The sequence below is a fragment of the Monodelphis domestica genome, chromosome 1 (genome assembly GCF_027887165.1).
Source record: "Monodelphis domestica isolate mMonDom1 chromosome 1, mMonDom1.pri, whole genome shotgun sequence".
NCBI lineage: Eukaryota > Metazoa > Chordata > Mammalia > Didelphimorphia > Didelphidae > Monodelphis > Monodelphis domestica.
The window spans coordinates 81,177,154-81,197,935 of NC_077227.1; the positions used below are offsets into that span (position 1 = coordinate 81,177,154).

General features: G+C 38.9%; 1 protein-coding gene across 1 annotated transcript in view; it reads right to left on the reverse strand.

Moving 5' to 3' along the window:
• Window positions 1-19,873, reverse strand: part of LOC100023281 (cytochrome P450 2C20-like) — a 28,330-nt gene extending 8,457 nt beyond the window's left edge. The window contains exon 1 of the mRNA XM_056815449.1: window positions 19,757-19,873. Coding sequence (XP_056671427.1) covers window positions 19,757-19,873 — 117 coding nt within the window. The remainder of the gene's footprint in view (window positions 1-19,756) is intronic.
• Window positions 19,874-20,782: the final 909 nt, after the last annotated feature.

A 20,782-nucleotide genomic window follows, 5' to 3' on the forward strand; every position in this document is an offset into this window, starting at 1 on the left:
GTGAATGCTGTCCTCTCCAGAGCCCGCCCCTGGTTCTGGTATTTGAGATTTCAGACAAAAATTAGGCTAATTTTGGAACCATCTGTCCTGTTCTGTTCTGTTCTGCTCTGGTAAGTTAGCTCTGTTTCTCTAGAATTCTGTTTTGTTTTGCCCCAGGGCCTGTTTTACTCTAGGAGTCTGCCTGCTTGAAGGTTCAGTCCTGAAGTTATGTTTGGGCCCTAGAGTCCTGTTGGCCATGGAGTTCTGTTCTGTTCTGTAAAACTGGATTCAGTAGAGGTTGTTGGGTTGCTGGACGCAGCTTAGTCCCACAGTCGGGAAAGAGACGTCTTTCAGTGACTTCTGGGGACCCTTCAGGTTCAAAGGTGTATGAATGTGTGAGAGAGTGTGTCCTGTAGGTCTCTGTTGAGTCTTTGTTGTTTTTGTGTGGCTAAATGAAACAAAGAAAGAGGCAAAAAGAGTTTAAGATGCAGACGGGGAATTTCTTTTATAGTGGCTCTTCCCCGCTCCCTCCAACTGCATCCCAACGGGGCAGACTATGAGGGAAGGATTGGGCTGGCTCCCAGGGCCAGTTCCTAAGCAGGAGAGAGAGAGTCGGAATAGGAAGGGATTTACAAATCCATTCCTTGAGAAAACCAGTCAGCCTCAGGGAACAGCTCATCGCCAACTAAAGATAGTTTTGTCCAGATACTACAAGAGCATTTTGTTAGAAATCACAGTCAAAAAGAGAGTCAGTTTTTGATAGATCAGTTCAGAGAGAGCTAGGGAACAAGAACGTCAGCTCAGCCAATCAGATAGCTTAGCTCATCACAGCTTCCCCAAGTACGCTGAAACTGTTTTAATGAATTTTCTCCCTGCAAATATTTTTTCTTAAGAATGGATCCTAAAAACACCTACTTTTTCCTCTCAAAGCATGCTTGTCATAGCATTGTATGTTACTGTTCACTTTTGTCTTTGTCACAGTCTCATCTCTATGTAAAAAGGGGGGAGTTGTAAGCTTGAACTTTCCACTGTCAAAAATCCTCAGCAGAAGCAAATACCTGTTCAATGATTTTTTCCTCTTTCTTCCTTTGGATGGGCCACCAAAGGAGTGAAAAAGAGAAAAATCCAGAACAGAAAGGGGAGATTTTTACTCCACAGATAGCAATTTTCACTTAAAACTAATTCTAAGGGTTGATGCATGCAACTTGGGAGGATTGCTAATGATTTTGATATGGTACAAATGTAATGTATTATGATTACTGTTTGTCAGTTAAATGTGAAATGTTAGCCAGATCTTATTGAGCACAAAAACTCATGGTTAGAGGTTTGTTTTGTTAGATCTTGCAATGCATAATGGTTTCAGTGAATTTGAGAATTGTCTAAATGTGATTGATAGCCAGCCTGACACAGAGAGGAATGTTTATTCTATAAGGACAGAAATTGTACTGGCTACTTTATAGATGGAAAAGTCTTTCGGAAAAAAAAGTTGTTATGTTGTTGAGAAGTACTTATTCTAGAATTTAAAATTGGGAATCTTCCAAATCAGATTTATTTTAATATGTGCTATCAGAACTAGCAGCAAGAAATCATATGACACAAGTTTTAAAGTGGTTAATCTGTGCATGGGTTTTAATAATGTAAGTGTTAAGAATTTTGGTATTTTGCAAAAGAGAGAATTTCTAACCGGTGTTGTCTTTGACTAAGGTTATATGAATTGTTTTTTTAAAAAATGTGCACAATGTATAGGAGGGAATTTGTGATCTAGAGATGAACATGTATTCAGATACAAATTCCTGGAAAGTAATGGAGTGAATACAAATTATGTGTGCATTTGTACTATAGAGAGAATTACGTTTTCCACCAAAATAGGTTAAGGGTAAATGATATGTAAACTGTATGTCCTTAATAAGACAAATTTGACCATCCCTGAAATCAAAAAGGGCTTGTCATGAGGATTAAATACAATTCAGTACAGTACCTTTCCTCTACTTACAATAATGGCAAAGAGGAGGAGCCAGAAGAAATAAGAGTAATGGACAGAGATACTAATTGATGCTATGAATTCTAGTGTGAAATAGACACAACAAATTATAAATTGGAATAATGTTGATGGACTTTAATTAGGAATATGGCAATGTTTTGAGCTAAAAGAAAACTAAACTGGAGGTTCTATTCTATTTTAGACAGGATTGAGAGAAGTACAGGTAAATGCTTTGCATTTCAGTTTGGTTACACTGAAACATTGCTAAAGGACTTAATCAAAGTTATTTGGGAGTTATGGAGTTCAAACTGAAATCCACTGAGAGTAAATTATTATGAAGGGGGTTTGATACATTCAAACTTTTAAATTATAGTGAGCTCACTGGTTAAAGAAGGATGGGGCAAGGTTGCTAAGTAATAAAATCTAAATCAAGCCCGGAAGCCCTAGGATAAATTGCTCAGAAGCTATTAACCCCTTCCTTGCACACAGGAAGGAGAAAGAAGTGCTTATAGTTGTTCCACACTGATACTTTGGGACTGAAATAGGGATCTCAAAAAGTTGACAATCACTGTGTGATAGAACTTAAAGATGAGTATATTTTAATTGTATATTTTGGAGGTTTTTAAAGTGCTCAAGCAAGCAAATATTGCCAGCCCTGTCTGATCAAAAAGCTTGTTTGAAGCTGTGGAATCTTAATGCAAATATTCCAGGTCCAGAGTGATAAAATGAGTTGAGTGATATGTAACTGATAAGTTACCTCACACGAGTTCTGGAGATTTGTTGGTTGATATTTGGATTACATTTTTGATTTGTATAAGGATATATGTTGCAAACAGTAGCCAAAGAGTGGGTAGGATGTTAAAAATGGCATATATGTGAAGAATGCTTGCTCAAAATTTAACGATTATTATGTGAGTTGCTGCTAAAATATGTGTTTTAAGTGTTGTTTGGATGTGAACAAAGGCTTATTGTAAACCTGTGCCAAAAAAATTTGTTCAATACTCAGTGGTTACCTCAGTTTACCAATTTGTACTATGAATTGAAATTTATAATGGATGAGCACTATGCTAAAGATAGTGTTTCAATGATGTAATCCTTTAAATCTGAATTTGTTTGGGTTACCGATTAGCAATTGAAGTGATACCACCAGTATGTTTGTTTGACTTAAGTTAGTCAGAGAAGGTGGAATGGTGTGTTGGATTTGAATTTGGAAGAAAGGGGCTTTGATCTAAAGTCCATAAAGCTTTGGTATGTGGGTTTATAAAGGAAGATTGGAAGTAGTCTTATGCTTTTGAAGCAGAGGGGTTTTGAAGGAAGAGAAAGAGAGAGAGATGGAGAAAGAGAGACAGAGAGGGAGAGAGAAGGTAAAAAAAAAAACAGATAGATGTTCTACTCTTATAACTGGATCCCTGACCTAGGGATAATCTCTAAAATTAATGTATGTGTTGTGGGAAAATCACACATGATTCTTTAATTTCTCTAGACAATTGTCCTGAAGTGATTCCTGAATGGCCTTGTCTTAGTCTTTCAGAGGGCCTTTCAGAGAAAATCCCAAAAATTCTTTTTGATTTGTGTGATTTATTTGGGAGTGAATGGACAGATCCCTCAGACCCTTTCATGTACAATCCCATTGGGGACTCTGTATCTATCAGAAGCCCCTGTCTATGCTTGCCATCTACAGGGCCATCGTCATGCAAATCAGGGGGAGAATTCTATTGTGCAGCCTAGGGATGTGAAACTGTTGCCCCCCGGTGGCAGGAGGACCCCGATATCATACTACAAAGGGAGCGAAGCAGGGCCTGGGACGTCAGCGGGGCCCCACTCCTACTGTGGGTGATAAAGGGGGGAAAAAGGATATGGCATTCTTAAGACTCTCACACATGAAATAACTAGAGAGCATTCAAAGAGAATGTGTAATTTTTTAAAAATCTCTTGCGCTGGTCTAAGTATTTGCCCTCCCCTATGTTCCCTTATCCACTAACTGGTGGAAATTTGTGGGAGAATATATCCTTGTGCATAAAGATTCAGGAAAGGAGGATTTTCCTTGTCCCATAGTGATTGCCATGTTGGGAAAAAAAAGTTTCCTTTGAATGAAAATGTTTTCTTTTTGAAAGAAAACCATTTTTTGGTTTTTGGTAAGAAAACCATTAAGTGGTGCCTTCAGAGGACATTTCATTCCTTTATGTGGGTCATTGATCTATTCCAAGATGTCCACTAAGATATCTTTTACCTTCTGTCATGCTTCTGGGATTTCAAGACTCCAGTTACTCCATATAAATTGCATTAGAATATTACTATGTTTTAGATTTGTTTCTCATTTGGTTCATTTTCTTTGCTTTATCTAACTTTTCAATGATTTCTTCTTCCCTTTGATTTTGCTCTTTGTTGTTTGTGAAAGAGATGGACAGTGAAAAGCCTCTTACTCTACCATCATAACTGTAAAACCCATCATCCTCTCTCAAGAACCTATCAGAGCAGCATCTCTATTCCAATTCAACTGCTTATATTAAGTTTTCTCAGACCCCACCAGCTTTTCAGAATGCTAAAATGCCCTGCCCAGTCCTCATTGCCCAGTACCTCCTTCAAGACCCAGAACAAAATTTAATTACTCCAGGAGGAAGTCTTGTGTTAGCCCTCCCCAAATGTTATGTTTATTGTTCGTTCCAAATTCCCTAATCACTTAAATCTTCAAATTGTAATCTATTTTGTCTTTCCTTAAACATACCTGATAATTTCCCTTTTGTCCTTTCACATGCTTCCTTCTTTCTGTTGGATTAGAAATTCCTTTATGGCTAGGACCCCATCACTGTTTTGCCGACAATACTAGCCTCAACTTTTGTCTTACCATTAGACTTCAATGATCTTGAAAGAGAGAAGTGAAGCTGATGACTGAGCAACTCTGCCTCACTTAAATCCAATTCTTACACAAGCAAAGATATCACTTCATGTCACTGGTTTTCTTCAAAAAGGAAGAACTGACAACCAAAAAACCCTGAAATTTTGCAATATTCCTGTTTCTATTCTCTGCTCTCTCCAATTCATCCTTCATGCAACTACAAAAGGGATTTTCCTAAAGCAGTGATGGCAAACCTATGGAACAGGTGCCAAAGGTGGCATGTAGAGTGCTCTCTGTGGGCACACAGCTGCCTCCCCCCTGACATGGGCACTGTACCCCAGAAACTCAGGCAAATTATTATCAGGGAAACTCCCTTGCCCTTGCATCCTCATGATTCCAAACTTAGAAACACCCAATGACCCCCTAGGGTCCTGAGATGTTTATCCACTTTGATTGTCCCCTAGAATTAAGATGGACAAAGAGATGAATCTTTATGCCTCCAGGCAGACCCCAGTCAGATGACCACCCCACCCCACCAAGTGCCTGAGGGATTAGCACTCTAAAGTCATGTCCACACAATGACATAGGGTTGGTGGTAAAAAGTATAAAATCCCCAGAACTGATGTCATCTGGGGGACAGCTTTTCCATCCATGCTATCCTCATGGAGGAGCAGCCTTTCCATTCATGCTGTCCTCCCAAGAACTGCTCCCCATCTTGCTGTTCCACCTTGCTATCCTCCTGGCCATTCTCAACATTACTTTCTAAATTAATAAATTTCTCTTTTTGTTTTTAAGCTAAGTTTTGGAGTCTTGCATTCTTGCAAAAGGTATCCTTCCCGCCCATAACATTTTTGACGCCCAACTTTTTGGCTCTCCTGAAAGCTACTCCTGTACCCTGGATCACCCACAAGGACACAGCTTCTCAGGTAGGAAGCAGCCTTTTCTTTGACTCCTGAAACCCCCGTCTTTTGGGTGATATCTTTGTGGGAACTCTTTCGTGCTCTCTCTCCCATCCACCCCAGATCAGTCTGGCTGCTGGAGTTTGGGGTCTATCTGTCAGCTTCCCCTTCTATACTGGAAGATGTTCTTGTGTGTGGGAAGTCTCTCTTGGTCGGGCAACCTCTGTGGATGCACAGTTGTTGACCCTCCAATGTGGAATTGGCCATCCTGCATCTAAATGGGACAGAGACAGAGAGTACCCTGAGATTCCCCTTTGGGGTGTATACTTAAAAATTAGAAAAAATTGGCATTAAACAGATTAAAGAAAAAGCAACCAATTTCTTTTTGTAATGTTGACTGGCCATATTACATCCTTGGTAAGCAAGAGGCATGGCCTATCCATGGCACCCTAAAATTGTAATACCATTTTTTTCAGCCTGAGGTCAAGCCAGATAGGGACTAGCCAACCCAATTAAGACAAAGGGAGAAGCATGTTTGCAGGCCTCTCTTATTAGGAAGAGATCAAGTCTAAACAGCCTGAGAGAAAATTCAATTGGATTTTTTCTTTGTTTGTTTGTTTTCTCTCACTTTAAATAGCTGAGCAACATCAAGGAAAAAAATGATGAGGAAATTGGCTTTTTGTTACCCTAAATTCTTATACCAGGTGGCAATTAGACATATCTAATGGACAGAAGCTCCTTACCTTTTAGATTTATTCCCTCAGTAGGCTCCCAGTTCTCTAAACTCTACTCTTTACTTGGATTTTAAGGGAAGGGCCCGCCAAGAAATCCAGGCAGAGATGGGGAAAAGGAAACCAGGAAGTTATCAGTTCACTGATCAGATCTGCCTTCTCCTCTAGGGTTGATTCTGAACAGAAAGACAACTGGTGAGAAAGCCCTATTTTGGGATTTTTAAATGTCTTATACTTTTAAAACTAAGGTTTTTTTCAACTTGTAGAACAACCTATTAATTATCTTCTGTTTTGAGGTAAACAGGGAGAGATAAGATCTGATAAATGTCCTTTCCCTGTCAGCTAGTCAGAAGGAAGTAATGCTTAAATCTATTGGAGGTATTTATTGGTATTTTATTTCAAAATTGTAATCATGTATATATGTGGGTTTAGAAAATAACATCCTAATTTTTAATTTTATCAGACAGTGAAATTTCAGTTTGTATAGAAAAGCCACAGATCAGTTTTGTAAAATGGGTTTTTTAGCAGTATAGCCTCAAGAATACTGCATTCCATCCTTATCTATCTTTCTATCATAAGAGTTTTAAGGGAAAAAATGGGTTTAAGTGTTTAAACTTACCAAAAAGGGATTTTTGTTTAAAATTATCAAATGGTTTTCTTCTCAATGGTTTTCACTCCAGTGTATTAAAGTTGGAATAACTTTTTTATTACAATTAACTTCTTGGTCTTAAAAAATAGATAATCAGCCTGCTTGTCAAAAGGCTTGCTTTAAGGTTTATGGTCCTTAAAAGGTTTCATATCTCTAAATTTAAAATAGATCCTGTAATACTAAATGCTTTATGAATTTTTTTAAATATATTATGTGAGTTGTTGCTAAAATATGCATTTCAAGTATTGCTTGGATGTAAACAAAAGCTCATTGCAAACCTGACTCTACCATAGATTTTTTTCAATACTCAGTGGTTATCTCAGTTTACTAATTTGTTCTATGAACTGAAATTTATAATGGATGAGCCCTATGCTAAAGATGGTTCAATGATGTAATCCTTTAAATCAGAATTCTTTTGGGTTACCAAGTAGCAATTGAAGTGATACCAATGGAATGTTTGTTTGACTTATGATGGTAAAAGCAAGTCAGAGAAAGTAGAGAAGATATGTTGGGTTTGAATTCAGAAGAAAGAGGGACTTTGATCTAAAGTTCATAAAGCTTGAGTATGCAGATTTGTGAAGGAAGAATGGAAGTTGTGTTCTGCTTTTTAAGCAGAGGGTTTTGAAGGAAGAGAGAGAGAGAAAGAGAGAGAAGGTGAAATGGATGTTCTGTTCTCCTAATTGGATCTTTAACTTAAGGATAATTTCTAGAATTGATGTATGTGGAAAATTACAAATAATTCTGGAATTTCTCTGAAAATTCCTTAGAGAGATTCCTGACTGACCTTGTCTTAGTCCCTTCAAATGGCCTAAGGTCGGGATTTTATCTAGCCCTGATTTGTTTTTACTATAGAGCTAATGAATTCAACATTCCTGTTTAGGTTTTATGACTAAATTGTGATAAATTAATTATTGCCAAAATATGTAAGAATAATTGCTATAATGCAGACTCATAGGCTTTAAGGGATCCTTAGAGAGGGCAAATGGTCAGAAAAGCTTGTTTGAGGGTATGGAAATTTGTTTTTGGACTGCTGATAAGCAGAATTTTGTAATGGGTGAGACTTGTCCTTTAAGGAAAAAAAAGGTTTCTGGGATCCAATGGCAACACAAAGTGCTCTGAGGAGAGAGAAAGTCCTAGGATGATTAGAGAAGGCAAACCAAGGCTCACCTTGGACTGGACTTTCCTGACCATCTAGGCTGCTAATCCTTGAGTGAAACAATAATGGCAGTGACAGCCTTGCTTGGTACATGAAGCCACTCACTGTGTCTTTTGTGACATGAGGAGATATTTTCCCTTCTGGGCCTTCTTCCTTCATGACAAATCCCATAATCAGCACATGATACAAATCATAAAATTAAAGTTTCCATTTCCCCAAACAACCTATTAGGTTAATAATTGAACATTCTCAAACTGATAGGGAACATACTTTGAAAAGTAGGTGAAGTTTATTAATTGATGGCTTGTGTTTACAGCCTTAATTGAAGTTTGAATCTTGAGTTTGGAATAGCTCAAAGCTCTCCTGAATTTTCCCCAGAATCTGAGGTAAAGAAATTCATCTGTAAAATATTGTTACTCAAGTGTTTATAGATGTTATAGTTAATGTGTACTTTGCAAAAGGATATTCCTTTAACAGAAACATCACACACAACTCTGCAAACAACTCAGGAATCCGATTTCCTAAAGGGATCTATTCCTGTCAGAAGATGATTTCTGAAGAAGTCTGCTGGCTAAGATACCCAAATGCAAGTGTAATATCAATTGCTATTGTACTAATTTTCTCTGTTTCTATCTAGTGTTCTAGTGTTTGCCCTCGTCCTGGTTTCTACACTTCTATCTTAGGGACTGAATCTCCCCTTGTGACCCATCTGCCCATCAGGGGAAGCAGTCACTGAACACCCTTCACATCTCCAAGCAGATTCCCAGCTACCTAGGACCCAGGCATTCACTGAGGTCATGTCCCTAAGACCCTGTGCTGTCCCACAGCCTTTCCTTCCCTGTTATCTTAACCCCTTTACTTTAGCTCTTAACTACCGGACCATAACTATTTCTTTCCTTAAATGTTGGGTCTTCTCCTATGTTTTAAATCATGCATACACAGCCAGCTGGAAATATAATTCTCTGATTCATCTCTCTACTTGCTTCTAGGGTAAAAGCACTCATGGGAGTCACCAAGATGCCAGATACCACCATAACCTCAGCAACCATCCCAGCCTGACACTTTGGACATGGCCTACAGTCAATACCTCTCTCTCCTAATGTTAGGCAGGGACAACTCTACACCCATTCTCAGCTCTGAAGAAGTTACAGAATACTGAGACCATCATCCCTTTTCCCTTACATATTAGGAGAGGGGGGAGATGACATGGGCACTATACCCCAGAAACTCAGGCAAATTATTATCAGGGAAACTCCCTTGCCCTTGCATCCTCATGATTCCAAACTTAGAAACACCCAATGACCCCCTAGGGTCCTGAGATGTTTATCCACTTTGATTGTCCCCTAGAATTAAGATGGACAAAGAGATGAATCTTTATGCCTCCAGGCAGACCCCAGTCAGATGACCACCCCACCCCACCAAGTGCCTGAGGGATTAGCACTCTAAAGTCATGTCCACACAATGACATAGGGTTGGTGGTAAAAAGTATAAAATCCCCAGAACTGATGTCATCTGGGGGACAGCTTTTCCATCCATGCTATCCTCATGGAGGAACAGCCTTTCCATTCATGCTGTCCTCCCAGGAACTGCTCCCCATCTTGCTATTCTACCTTGCTATCCTCCTGGCCATTCTCAACATTACTTTCTAAATTAATAAATTTCTCTTTTTGTTTTTAAGCTAAGTTTTGGTGTCTTGCATTCTTGCAAAAGGTATCCTTCCCAAACCCCAGGGATACTCATCCAAACCCCATAACACCCCCTCCCGAGTTCATTACTAGAAAGGCAGATGGACTCTGGTGGAGCTGCTCCCTTCCTCCTCTCCAATGTGCCTGATGACATTTTTCCACTACATCCACCCCTCTGCCCAACAACCCAATGGGAGTACACAGGGGGTAAAGTAGGTGACTAACAGGTGGCAGGGTTAGAGGGGAGCAGAGTGCTCAAGCTAATCCCCTGAACTGAGGACATTCCTCACTTTACCTGCCCCTCTGCCCATTAGCCCAATTAGAGTGCTTTCTCCCTCGTGTGGGGTGAAGGGTGGGGGGAGGGGGAGCCAGTAGGACATGCCTGGCACTTGAAATAGGGGAGAGGCAGGGCACTGGGTCTCTGGAGGGGGGGGCGCAGATACAGCACTTGGTCTGGTGGGTTGGGCAGGGCCCATCACTCCATCTCTAAAAGGTTTGCTATCACTGTCCTAAAGTGATAAACTGAACATATGAACTAATGTAGGTACTAGATTTAGCAACTTTGGATTCCTGGCTAGAAGAAACTGGAAACTAACCAATTGGAAAATGAACTGGAGTAATATATCTTGAAAGGTAAAAGTCACACCTGAGGGAGAATGAATGATTAGGGAAATTTTAAAGGCCACATAGATAAGAAACCTAGATCTCTCTTCTCCCTCTAGGATTACTTCACTCCACTATCATTCTTTTTCTTTCTTTATTTTTTCTTCCTGACTTTTACTGTCTCTTCTCCTTCTCTCTCTTTTTATTTTTGTTTTAGTTTCTTTCTTCCTCCTTTAGCTGGCTGTTACATGATATGAAATTATTCAATTGCAACCTTAGAGAAAGGGCAAATGGCTTTTATACCACTCATGGCTTCTATATCACTCAATCAATGCCACTGCTTTGGAGGATTTGGTTTGGACGTGGGGCTATTTCCACCAATTCCTTGGAATACTCTTCCATTCTCTATTCTCCTCTCTCTTCTTGCTCTATGTTTAGCAGAAACTTACCTAATCCATTGTTAATGACTTGGAAAATTGGCATAGCTCCTCTGCTAGAAAAGTTATCTCCATGATCAATCAGAGCTTCTTTTATTGCCTTGTATCCATGTAATACAACAACACGATCTAAACCCAATTGCAGAGTGAATACTGGGCCATATTCTTTTGCTAGCTGTGAAAGGAGATGTGGGAAATAGAGAGGTCAGTACTAAGTTTGAAGATAAACAGCTTGCAATACTATTGAAAAAGTTTTCAAGCCATTATCAAAACATTTCTGACATTTATAACGGAGAAGATCTGATTGTGTGGACATGGAATCTGGAAGCCGGAAACTTGTAGCCTAGTGAGATCTGCTGACCCCTCTCCACCCTCCAGTTTAGTTAGCTTGAAGGTGGAGACCTCAAGTTTGATCTTGTTGCACAAATTTCCCCCTGAGGGAAAATCCCAACTTCAGGAGTCTCAGACTAACAATAGACCTGAAAGTAGTTTAGATAGAGATGGCTAATCCCATCAGGTGTTAAGTATCTCTTCTTTTTCCCCAATGGTTTCTCCCTCTAGGCCAAAGTCCTTTACCAAGGTATCCCAATCCTTTTGACTGGATCTTTACCTTTTGTGTCTATTTTAAGGCACCAGGACTCTTCATTTTCTTTGTTATCATGGTAAGTCAATCAACTATATTCTCCCATCCTCAGTCCTCAGTTCCCCTAAACAGGGATATAAGTCCCCAAATACTTTTGTTCCTCTGAGTTGTCATCTGTAGCAGTGTCACTCCCAGGAGTTTAATGATCAGAGCTGCCAGGGTCTGGGGACTCTGTGGATTTATAGCACTCAGCTCTGTGAGGAGGCCTAATTTTAGTGCTAAACTCTTTTCCTTAATTAAAGAGTGATTTTTTTTTACTATTTAATAGTTTTGTATTTTTTCAAGTTTAACATTAGCTAGCTAAAAAGGCTAAAATGTTGTTCTGTGCCTTGGGCTAGCAGCCAGAGCAATGGCTAATGAAGCACATTTTATGACTTCAGTGTTTCATAACTAGGTGCCATGAACCTGGGATCCAGAAGACCTGGGGCAAAACCCAGTCCCAGACACTTAATAGTTACGCAACCTCAGGGAAGTCACTTGAACTCTTTGTGTCTCATTTTCCTTATCTATAAGATGAGAATAAGAATAGTGATGACCTTGGTTTATGGAACCCCCAAATTTACCTTTGTCCCATGGGAACTTGACTTCAGAGAACTCCCAGACTAACCTTTGTCTTAGACTGAACAATGGACCATTAAACATCCATTAAGCACCCTGAATAGGAGTGATAGAAATACCTCAAACCTCAAGTAGCCTTTTTATCTTCTCTAGCTTCAGGCTACAGTCTCTTTCCCAAGTCTGTTTGTAACCAGTCAGTGTGTGTTTCCTGTCCTTCACTCCCCAGAATGTATATAGGACCCCAAGTTCTTCAGTTAATTGGAAAATTCTCTTTGGAGGTACATTTTTCTGAAGACAGTGTTCCCAGAGTGCCAGAGATGGACTCTGTGTAGTGACTGGCCAGAAGATTGTCTTCCTTGTCCTGATTAAAGACTTATTCTTTCTTTATTTTTACTTTGTTGGTTCTGTGTTTTTCAAGGTTGACATATTTGGAAGCCCCAGTGAGATTTGTAGTTGTTGCTGCCTAAGCCACCTGCTAAATGGGGTATTAGAAACCTACAAGGCATTTACCTACCTTCTTTAACATTAGAATGATATGCTTGAAGAATGCCTCCCAAAACACACAGACTGCCACTAGAATAAGGAATGAACCCAACAGAAGAGAGAGATGCTGACTTACCAAGCACAGAGATTCAGGGATATTTTTCAGGTCCAGCTGCAGTAAATTGCCAACAATGGGAAGAGGAACAGGACCAAGTGGAAGCTTTCCTTTTCCAAAGCCCCTTTTCCATACCAAAATGAGAAGACATGATATACAAAGCAGTAGACCAAGAGCAGTAACCACAGATAGATCCATTGAAGTTCTTACTTACTACTATTGCAATAGAAGATGTTGAATAGAGAGATATGAAGTAGATTATAAACAGGAGGTCAATCAGCTAATAAGTCTTCGATCCTGAATTGCATTTCAAAGAATATTCACCTTCCAATAAGATTTATAGGGAATACTACCCTGTGCTCTATAGCAGTGTACTTTAAAGTATCAGGAGCCCCTAAATGTGTTCTTTCAAATTTTACTGATTCAAGGTGTTTCTTAAATATCACAGTTATTTCCCAATATGGACACTTCCCCATAGAATCAATACTTTTAGTAAATAAAACCAGTTGGCTGGTTTAGTAACACCAGGACTTTGACAGTGTAACTCATATCCCATATCATCTTACCACTCTGCGAGAGGATGTTTCTTAATCTGTTCCAAGACTGAGGACCCTTTTACAACATAAAAAGTTTCATTGACCCATACATTATAATTGTAGGATTAGTACACAATTACTAAAAACTTTCATGAATTCAGTGATGCTAAAGCTAATTTGAATTTGATGAATCATGACATACATATGGCTTTGAAAAATATTTATATATAGATGCGTATGTGAAACAATATTCTTTCAATTGCAACCAGAAAATCAATAATGAATAGCTTAATCAATGGTTGGAGTATGATTTAAGAATTTAAGAAATGTAACTGATTTATAGTAAGAATTTAGTCCCAGGCAAAACTCTATATGTAACCAGAATAAGAATGTAGTCCCAGTGACATGGGCACTGTACCCCCAGAAACCCAGGTGAACTATTTATTATCAGGGAAACTCCCTTGCTCCCTTGCAAACTCCTGACTCTGAACCTAGAAACACCCAATGACCCCGTAGGGTCCTGAGATGTTTATCCTCTTTGATTGTCCTCTAGATTTAAGATGGACAAGAGATGAATCTTTATGCCTCCAGGCAAACCCCAGTCAGATGACCACCCCACCCCACCAAATGGCTGAGGGACTAACACTCTAGGTCACGTAGCATCTGTTGTAAAGAGTATAAAATCCCCAGAACTGATATCATCTGTAGGACAGCTTTTCCATCCATGCTGTCCTCATGGGGAACAGCCTTTCCATTCATGATGTCCTCCCAAGGGTAATCATTAAAATTTAGGGGGAAACTGAGGTAGATAGAAATTAGTTTCTCTCTGCAGGAGTATTATATTTTTAGAGTTTTATTTAAGATAAGAAACTTAAGAAAATACAAGTAAGAAAAACACATGTCTAGGCCCAGAGAGCCTATTCACAACCACTCACATCTTGCCTACTAGGTGGAGAGCCGCGTGTGCTCCGAAGTGGAAGTAGGAAAAAGAGCCCCAGTAGCCTTTACAGCCAGGTTAAATAGAAATTTTTGACCTTGCCCAGGTGCAAATCTCAGTGGGATTAGAGGGCATTCTGGAAGCTAGCCAGGACTCCTGGGGATTGGAGTCCTGGATTCAAATCTCCATTTTTACACAAGGAACTGCTCCCCATCTTGATGTTCCACCTTGCTATCCTCCTGGCCATTCTCAACATTACTTTCTAAACTGATAAATTTCTCTTTTTGTTTTTAAGCTAAGTTTTGGAGTCTTGCATTCTTGTAAAAGGTATCCTTCCCAAACCCCAGGGGTACACATCTGAACCCCATAACACCCCATAACACTCAGGATAATACCTGAGGTATAATTTCAATATGTATATTGTTACAGTTATTATAATCATATGAATCATATTGAGTTACTATGTTAATCTTAGATTAGTGTGCATCTATTTTGTAATATATTTTATATCAAACTCATTCATGTAAGAGGTTATAGGAATAAGAAGTATACCCAAAAATCATAGAGAAGGCTAAAGCATTGCAGTCCAAGGGCTCTTGGAGGATTCATGAGGGTCATGATGTACTATGACAAAATAACCTGTAAAGAAGCTCAGGTCAACAGTGTTCTGATCTGTCCATGATCTATAAGTCACTATTATTCACATAAAGAGTGCCCCCCGAAAGCCATCACCCCTACTCTGTAAGTTCCTCTTTTTGCCTTTAAAACCCTCTTAATGTCAGTAGTCTGGGTCTCATGTTTGGAACTGAGAAGAAACCTGTAGATCCTGGCCATGTGATTTCTCTATCACAATAAAGCCATATCTTAACCCAGAAGGGTCTCCCAACATCTTGTTTTCATATAATACACAGGACTTCTTTTGGTACATCAAATATTTTTCAAAATGACAGTGCTTGGAGTGCATTTGGATCCATGGGCCACTTGTAATTACTCCATGACCTACAAGTTGGGAAACAATGATCTTTAGTAAATTTTCAGTGGAGAACAAAACTAATAATAATAACTGTCATTCTCTAAAAAAAATGGTCCCTCAGTTCAAGAGTTACTTTTCTGAGTGGTGAAAGTATTTTTTTATAAATGCTGACTTTAAAAGGTGCTAGGTGAAACTAGTAGCCAATAGAAGAAGAAAGAAATTTAGCCTCAAAATTCTTTCCAATCAATTTGATCCTGAATTTTTAAATAGTTATGGAATATAGTAATCAAACGCCTTTTGAATTCACAAATGGAGAGAAATTTAACACTGGCAATTTCTATATCTTTGAGGGCGCTGGGAGTCATCAGACCATGACGCCACACGTTGTAGCTGGGGAGACCACAGAGTAGTCCTTGGTGAGATGTGATTGCCCACCCAACCCCCTTTACATGACCTCTTTCATCAATGCCCCTTACCTATGAATTGACATGATTATTATTCCCCCTAGTCTCAAAAGAATTAATGCAAGAGCAAAACACCTGTACCCTTATTCCCCAAAACATCACCAAAAGATCAGACCCTTAAACCCAATCCCTAAAAGACTATCGTGGGTTAACTTTTACTTAGGTACATAATTCCCAGCAAAACCACAGCTACAGGCCAAGCCCAAAACTTTCTCATGAAGCCAGCACACAAATCAATCATAGAGGCCCATACAATAGTACAGGTACACTAAGCTTCAATATGCCTCAGTGACTCAATTACACAAATCAGTAACTCAAAATCCCTAGTAAGCCACCTGTGACGAAATCATTTATCTTGTCTTCTGTCTGTAATCACAATAATGTTTCCTTTTATGTCTAGATCATCTATCCATTTTGATCTTATTTTAATGAGTGGTATGAGATATTTATCTATACCCAGCGTGACAATTTATTTTTATATGTTATGCTATATATTATATTTTTATTATATATGTTATATCAAGGTCCTGAATTATAAAGGCTATATTAGGAAGAAATCCTGAACCAGGTCTCAGGACCTGGCTCCATTCAGTCTATAGATTTTTGCACATTCTCTTTTTCCTGAGGAATATGGTCCTTTCACAGACTGGCTGACAGGAAATGATTCCTAACTTTTCCTGCAGGCATGTAAAACTTCACCGGTCTAAATGTGGCTCTCAATATATGTTAACTGACAACTAGATTAGTTAAATTGATCAAATTAAATGCTAATAATAACATGGAGAATATTATTACATTGATAGACCAGCTGTGAATTGTTTTTGAGAAGACGAGATGGAAATATACATTAAGAGCTATAAAGCAGTTCATGCTCATTGACCTAAAGATTCCATTAGTAGAATTAGACCTGAAGGGCATGAGGATAAAAAGTTGTGTGTGTATGAAAATATTCATGGGAGCTTTGTTTTTGTTGACAAATATAATGATTGGGAGAAATGGCTCACTAGATGGTCATATTTGAATGTAATTAATTTTATTGTTAAAAATGACAAATATTGTAAATATAAAGTTCTGCCATTATAACTACCAGCAGACAGGTCACCTCCCCCTGTAGCAGCAACCCCATTCACGTATCTGATTTACCTGTTACTGGTGGCTGATAGCAAATCTCTTACCACCAACTTAATTTCATCCATTTTAAGGCAAATTTTCTAAACTTGTGCATCTATTAGCTGTCACTAATTCTTTTCTGCAACTGGCATCAACAGAAGAATTGTGTATATGCTTAACAAGAGATATCACATGGTAAAACAAAGGTCTCAATGCCCTAAACAGTGTGTGATTTTGTTTTACTCACTTTCTTCCTGTTTAACAGAGGGTAATTTGGAAGCACATACCATGGATGACGATTAGGTCTACATGGCTTCCTCAAAAATAGATTTTGTTGGTCTAAGCTAATTTCTTTTTCTTTGGCAATATTATCAGAATAGTAGATCTAAGCAATGCCTTTACACAATGTTCTGCAAAGTAACTGACAATTTATCATATGATATATTCATAGAGAAGATGGAGAATATACAGGTCAGGCTGCCAGAAGACATGTTCCTAGGAATCCCAGGCAGCATAAACTTGTCATCATTGTCCAGTGGAAGGACACTAGTATAGGTGCTAGACTTAGAAGATCTGGATCTCTGGCCAAGAAGAAGAAACTAGAAAATGGCCAATGGGAAATTAACTGGAGTGATAAATCTTTGAAGGTAAAAGTCCTATCTGAGGGGTGAACAATGTCAGTAAATTCTAAAGGCTAAATATATGGGAGGTATAGCTCTCATCTCCCTTTAGAATTCTTCTACTCCATAATCATTTTTTCTTTCTTTTTCTTTCTCTGTCTTTTTATTTTGGCCTCAGTTTTTTTCTTTATTCTTCGGTGGCTGTTAAATAAAACATGAAAGTGTGCCTTAGAAAAAGACAAATGTCTTCTATATCACTCAATACATGTATAATCCTGATGGAATTACTTGTAAGCTACAGGAGAGGAGAGGAAAAGGAAAAAGAAAGGGAGACAATATGGATCATATGACTTCAGAAAACTTATGTGAAAATTTGTTATTAAATTTTAAAAATGTTTTAAACAGACTAAAAAATAATTTAGAAGACATGATATACAAACCTATCTTGAATGACAATGAATTTTATTGGTTCATAGGTTCTGACAAAAAGTAAAAATATACCCAAATGTGTTCAAATCCATTAAAAAAAAAAAAGCATGTCACTGCTTTGGGGGATTTGGTTTGGAAGTGGGTATATTTCCACCAGTTTCTTGAAATACTATTCCTTTCCCTCTTTTTGATCTGTGTCAAGCAAAAACATACCTAATCCACCACTAATGAATTTGAAAACTGGCAGAGATCCTCTGGCAGCAAATTTGTTTCTGCCATCAATCAGAGCTTCTTTTACTGCCTTGAATCCATGTAATATGACAACATATTCAAAACACAATTGCGTGGAATAGTGCGTACTCATGAGAGGGTCATCACTGAATCTTGTGATAAACAGTTTGAATTATCATTATTGACTTTGCTGAAAAACTTCTCAAATCATGATCACCCCCTTCAAGACATTTGCAACAGAGAAGATGCAACATGGGCATGCAGCCCAACCCATAGAAGGCTAAAATGGCTAAAATGTCATTCTGTGTCTTGCGCTGCCAGCCAGAAGCAAGGCTAATGAAGCACACTTTGGTTCAGTATCCCCAACCTCCTGAGAAGTTGAGCTTTTATTTCATAGCTAGGTGCTGCAGTGAATACAACAGTGGACCTAACTGGAATCAAGAAGACCTGAGGCAAAATCCAGTCTTTGATTGAATATCTATGAAACCAAGCAAGTTTCCTTATCTATAAAATGAAGATAAGAATAGCACCCATCTGTCAAGGTTGTTGTGAGGATAAAATAAGATAATGCTTGTAAAGCATTTTGTAAACTTTAAATCACTACGTAAATGCTGCGATGATGATGATGATGATGATGATGATGATGATGATGATGATGATGATGATGATGATGATGATGCCTCTAGAGCTTTGAGAATACCAAAATTGGGGAAGAGGAACAAAACTGTCCATGAAATTCTAAAGCAGAAAAGCCAGTGCTAGTCTGGGTCCTCACGTTACTTGAAACCCTCCAGGCCAGTATCACTGGATCTCAAACTTGGATTTGGAAGAGACCCTAGAGATGATCTAAACTAGAGGTTCTTAATCTTTCTGTGTGATGGATCCCTTTAGTAGTCTGATGAGTCCTATATATTTCTCAGGGGAAAAAAAACAAAATTGTAAAATAAAACATTTAGGATTACAAAGGAAATCATTTCTAGTAGGATAAAATAAAGATGTCACTTTCCTCACTTATTTCACAGATCCTCTGACATGCATCTATAGACCCCCTGGGACCAAGATGGTCCCAAGATTAAGAACCCCATTCTAAACCAGTCATATCATTTTACAAGTGAGAAATCTGCGTCCTTATAGATCAGGAAGGATATAAAAAAAGACATCAGATCTACCAAGTCAAAATGACCTTTTGTTTTCACACGTGAACCTCATTTAATCTTTGCTCGCAACCCAGGGAGGCAGACAGAACATTTATTAATAATGTCCTCATATAAGACACAGGAATGCGAGGTCCAGAGAGGCCATGATTTGCCTGAGGACACAAAGCTAATAAATCCTGGACCCTTTACAGGAATCCAGGCCTTCCTAACCCCAAGTCCAATGCCTTTTCTATTTCCAGAGGTCTGATTTCAGAACCTGCTGGTTCTTCTGGAGCTGGACTTCCTTTTAACCAGACACACTTCCATTTGCTTGAAAACCTGTCTTAGTGCTCCCATGTGCAGGAAATGTGCAGGAAAATCTTCTCCTCCATGATCTAAGAGGCTGGAGGTCCCTGCTTTTTTGCTGGACCTACTCATTTCTCACATTAAATAACTCCTTTCTTCTTTCGATGGACCACAGGCATTTTAAGTGGGACGGATGGCATTTTCTCCTACTACTCTGTGGTGCCAATTATAGCAGGGGATGGCCCTTTTTTATCCACACCTGGGGGAACTCGATGGCACTCAGCGACTGCTGAAGCAGTGGGTCCTGATGACCACTACAGTGAATCAAAAGAGAGTCTAGACAGCCTACGAGGTACCTGCCTCCCTCCTCTAACATGCCATAGTCCTAAGAATGATCTGCTTGAAGAAATGTCTCCCAAAACACACTGACTGCCACTAGTGGGGAATGAAGCCAAGAGAAGAGAGAGATGCTTATTTACTCTGCACAGAGATTCAGGGATATTCCTCCGGTCCAGCTGCAGGGTGTTGCCAATCGTGGGAAAAGGAACAGGACCAAATAGAAGGTTGGGAAACAATGACTTATAATAAATTTTCGGTGGAGTTCTCAGCTATTAAGAATGACTGTTGTTTCCTGAGAGAAATGGTCCCCCAGTTCATGGGTACTTTTCTTTTTTGAATGGTAAAAGCATCCCTTTCTTGATAAATGCCACCTCTTAAAGATGTTTCCTGGAATTAGTAGCCAAAAGAACTCTAGTCTCGAAATCTTTCTTAATTGGTTCGACGTCGATTCTTTAAATGGTGGCAGGATGCAGTTATCAAGGGCCTCCTGCACACATAACAGAGATAGCTGTAACATTGGCAGTTTCTGTAGAAGGGAGACAGGGCTGTACTGATAAAATGTTTAATGTCCAGATCTCCAAGGTGGGGAGGGGGGGGGTGTATCTAACAAACTTTAAGCTTAATGTGCATTGTTAATATTTTCTCCTTCATTTTCTTCAGTCTTGATAATCAACAACAAAACAAATCACATCCTTCTTTAGAGCATTTGCTTTTCTGAGGCATAAATGTTCACTCTGGAAATTTAAGAATCAGATCTCAAACTGGTACAAGCTGGATCCAGCACACTTTTGGTCCTACACTAAAAAACCTCTAAGGTCCTTTCCAGTTATAACCTTCTGAGATTCTCCCTCTAAATCTGTCTCTGGTAGTTTATAAGAAACTTCATGGGAAATACCAGGAGGTACAGAATGGTGGACAGAAGTAGAGACGACACCACCAAACTTGG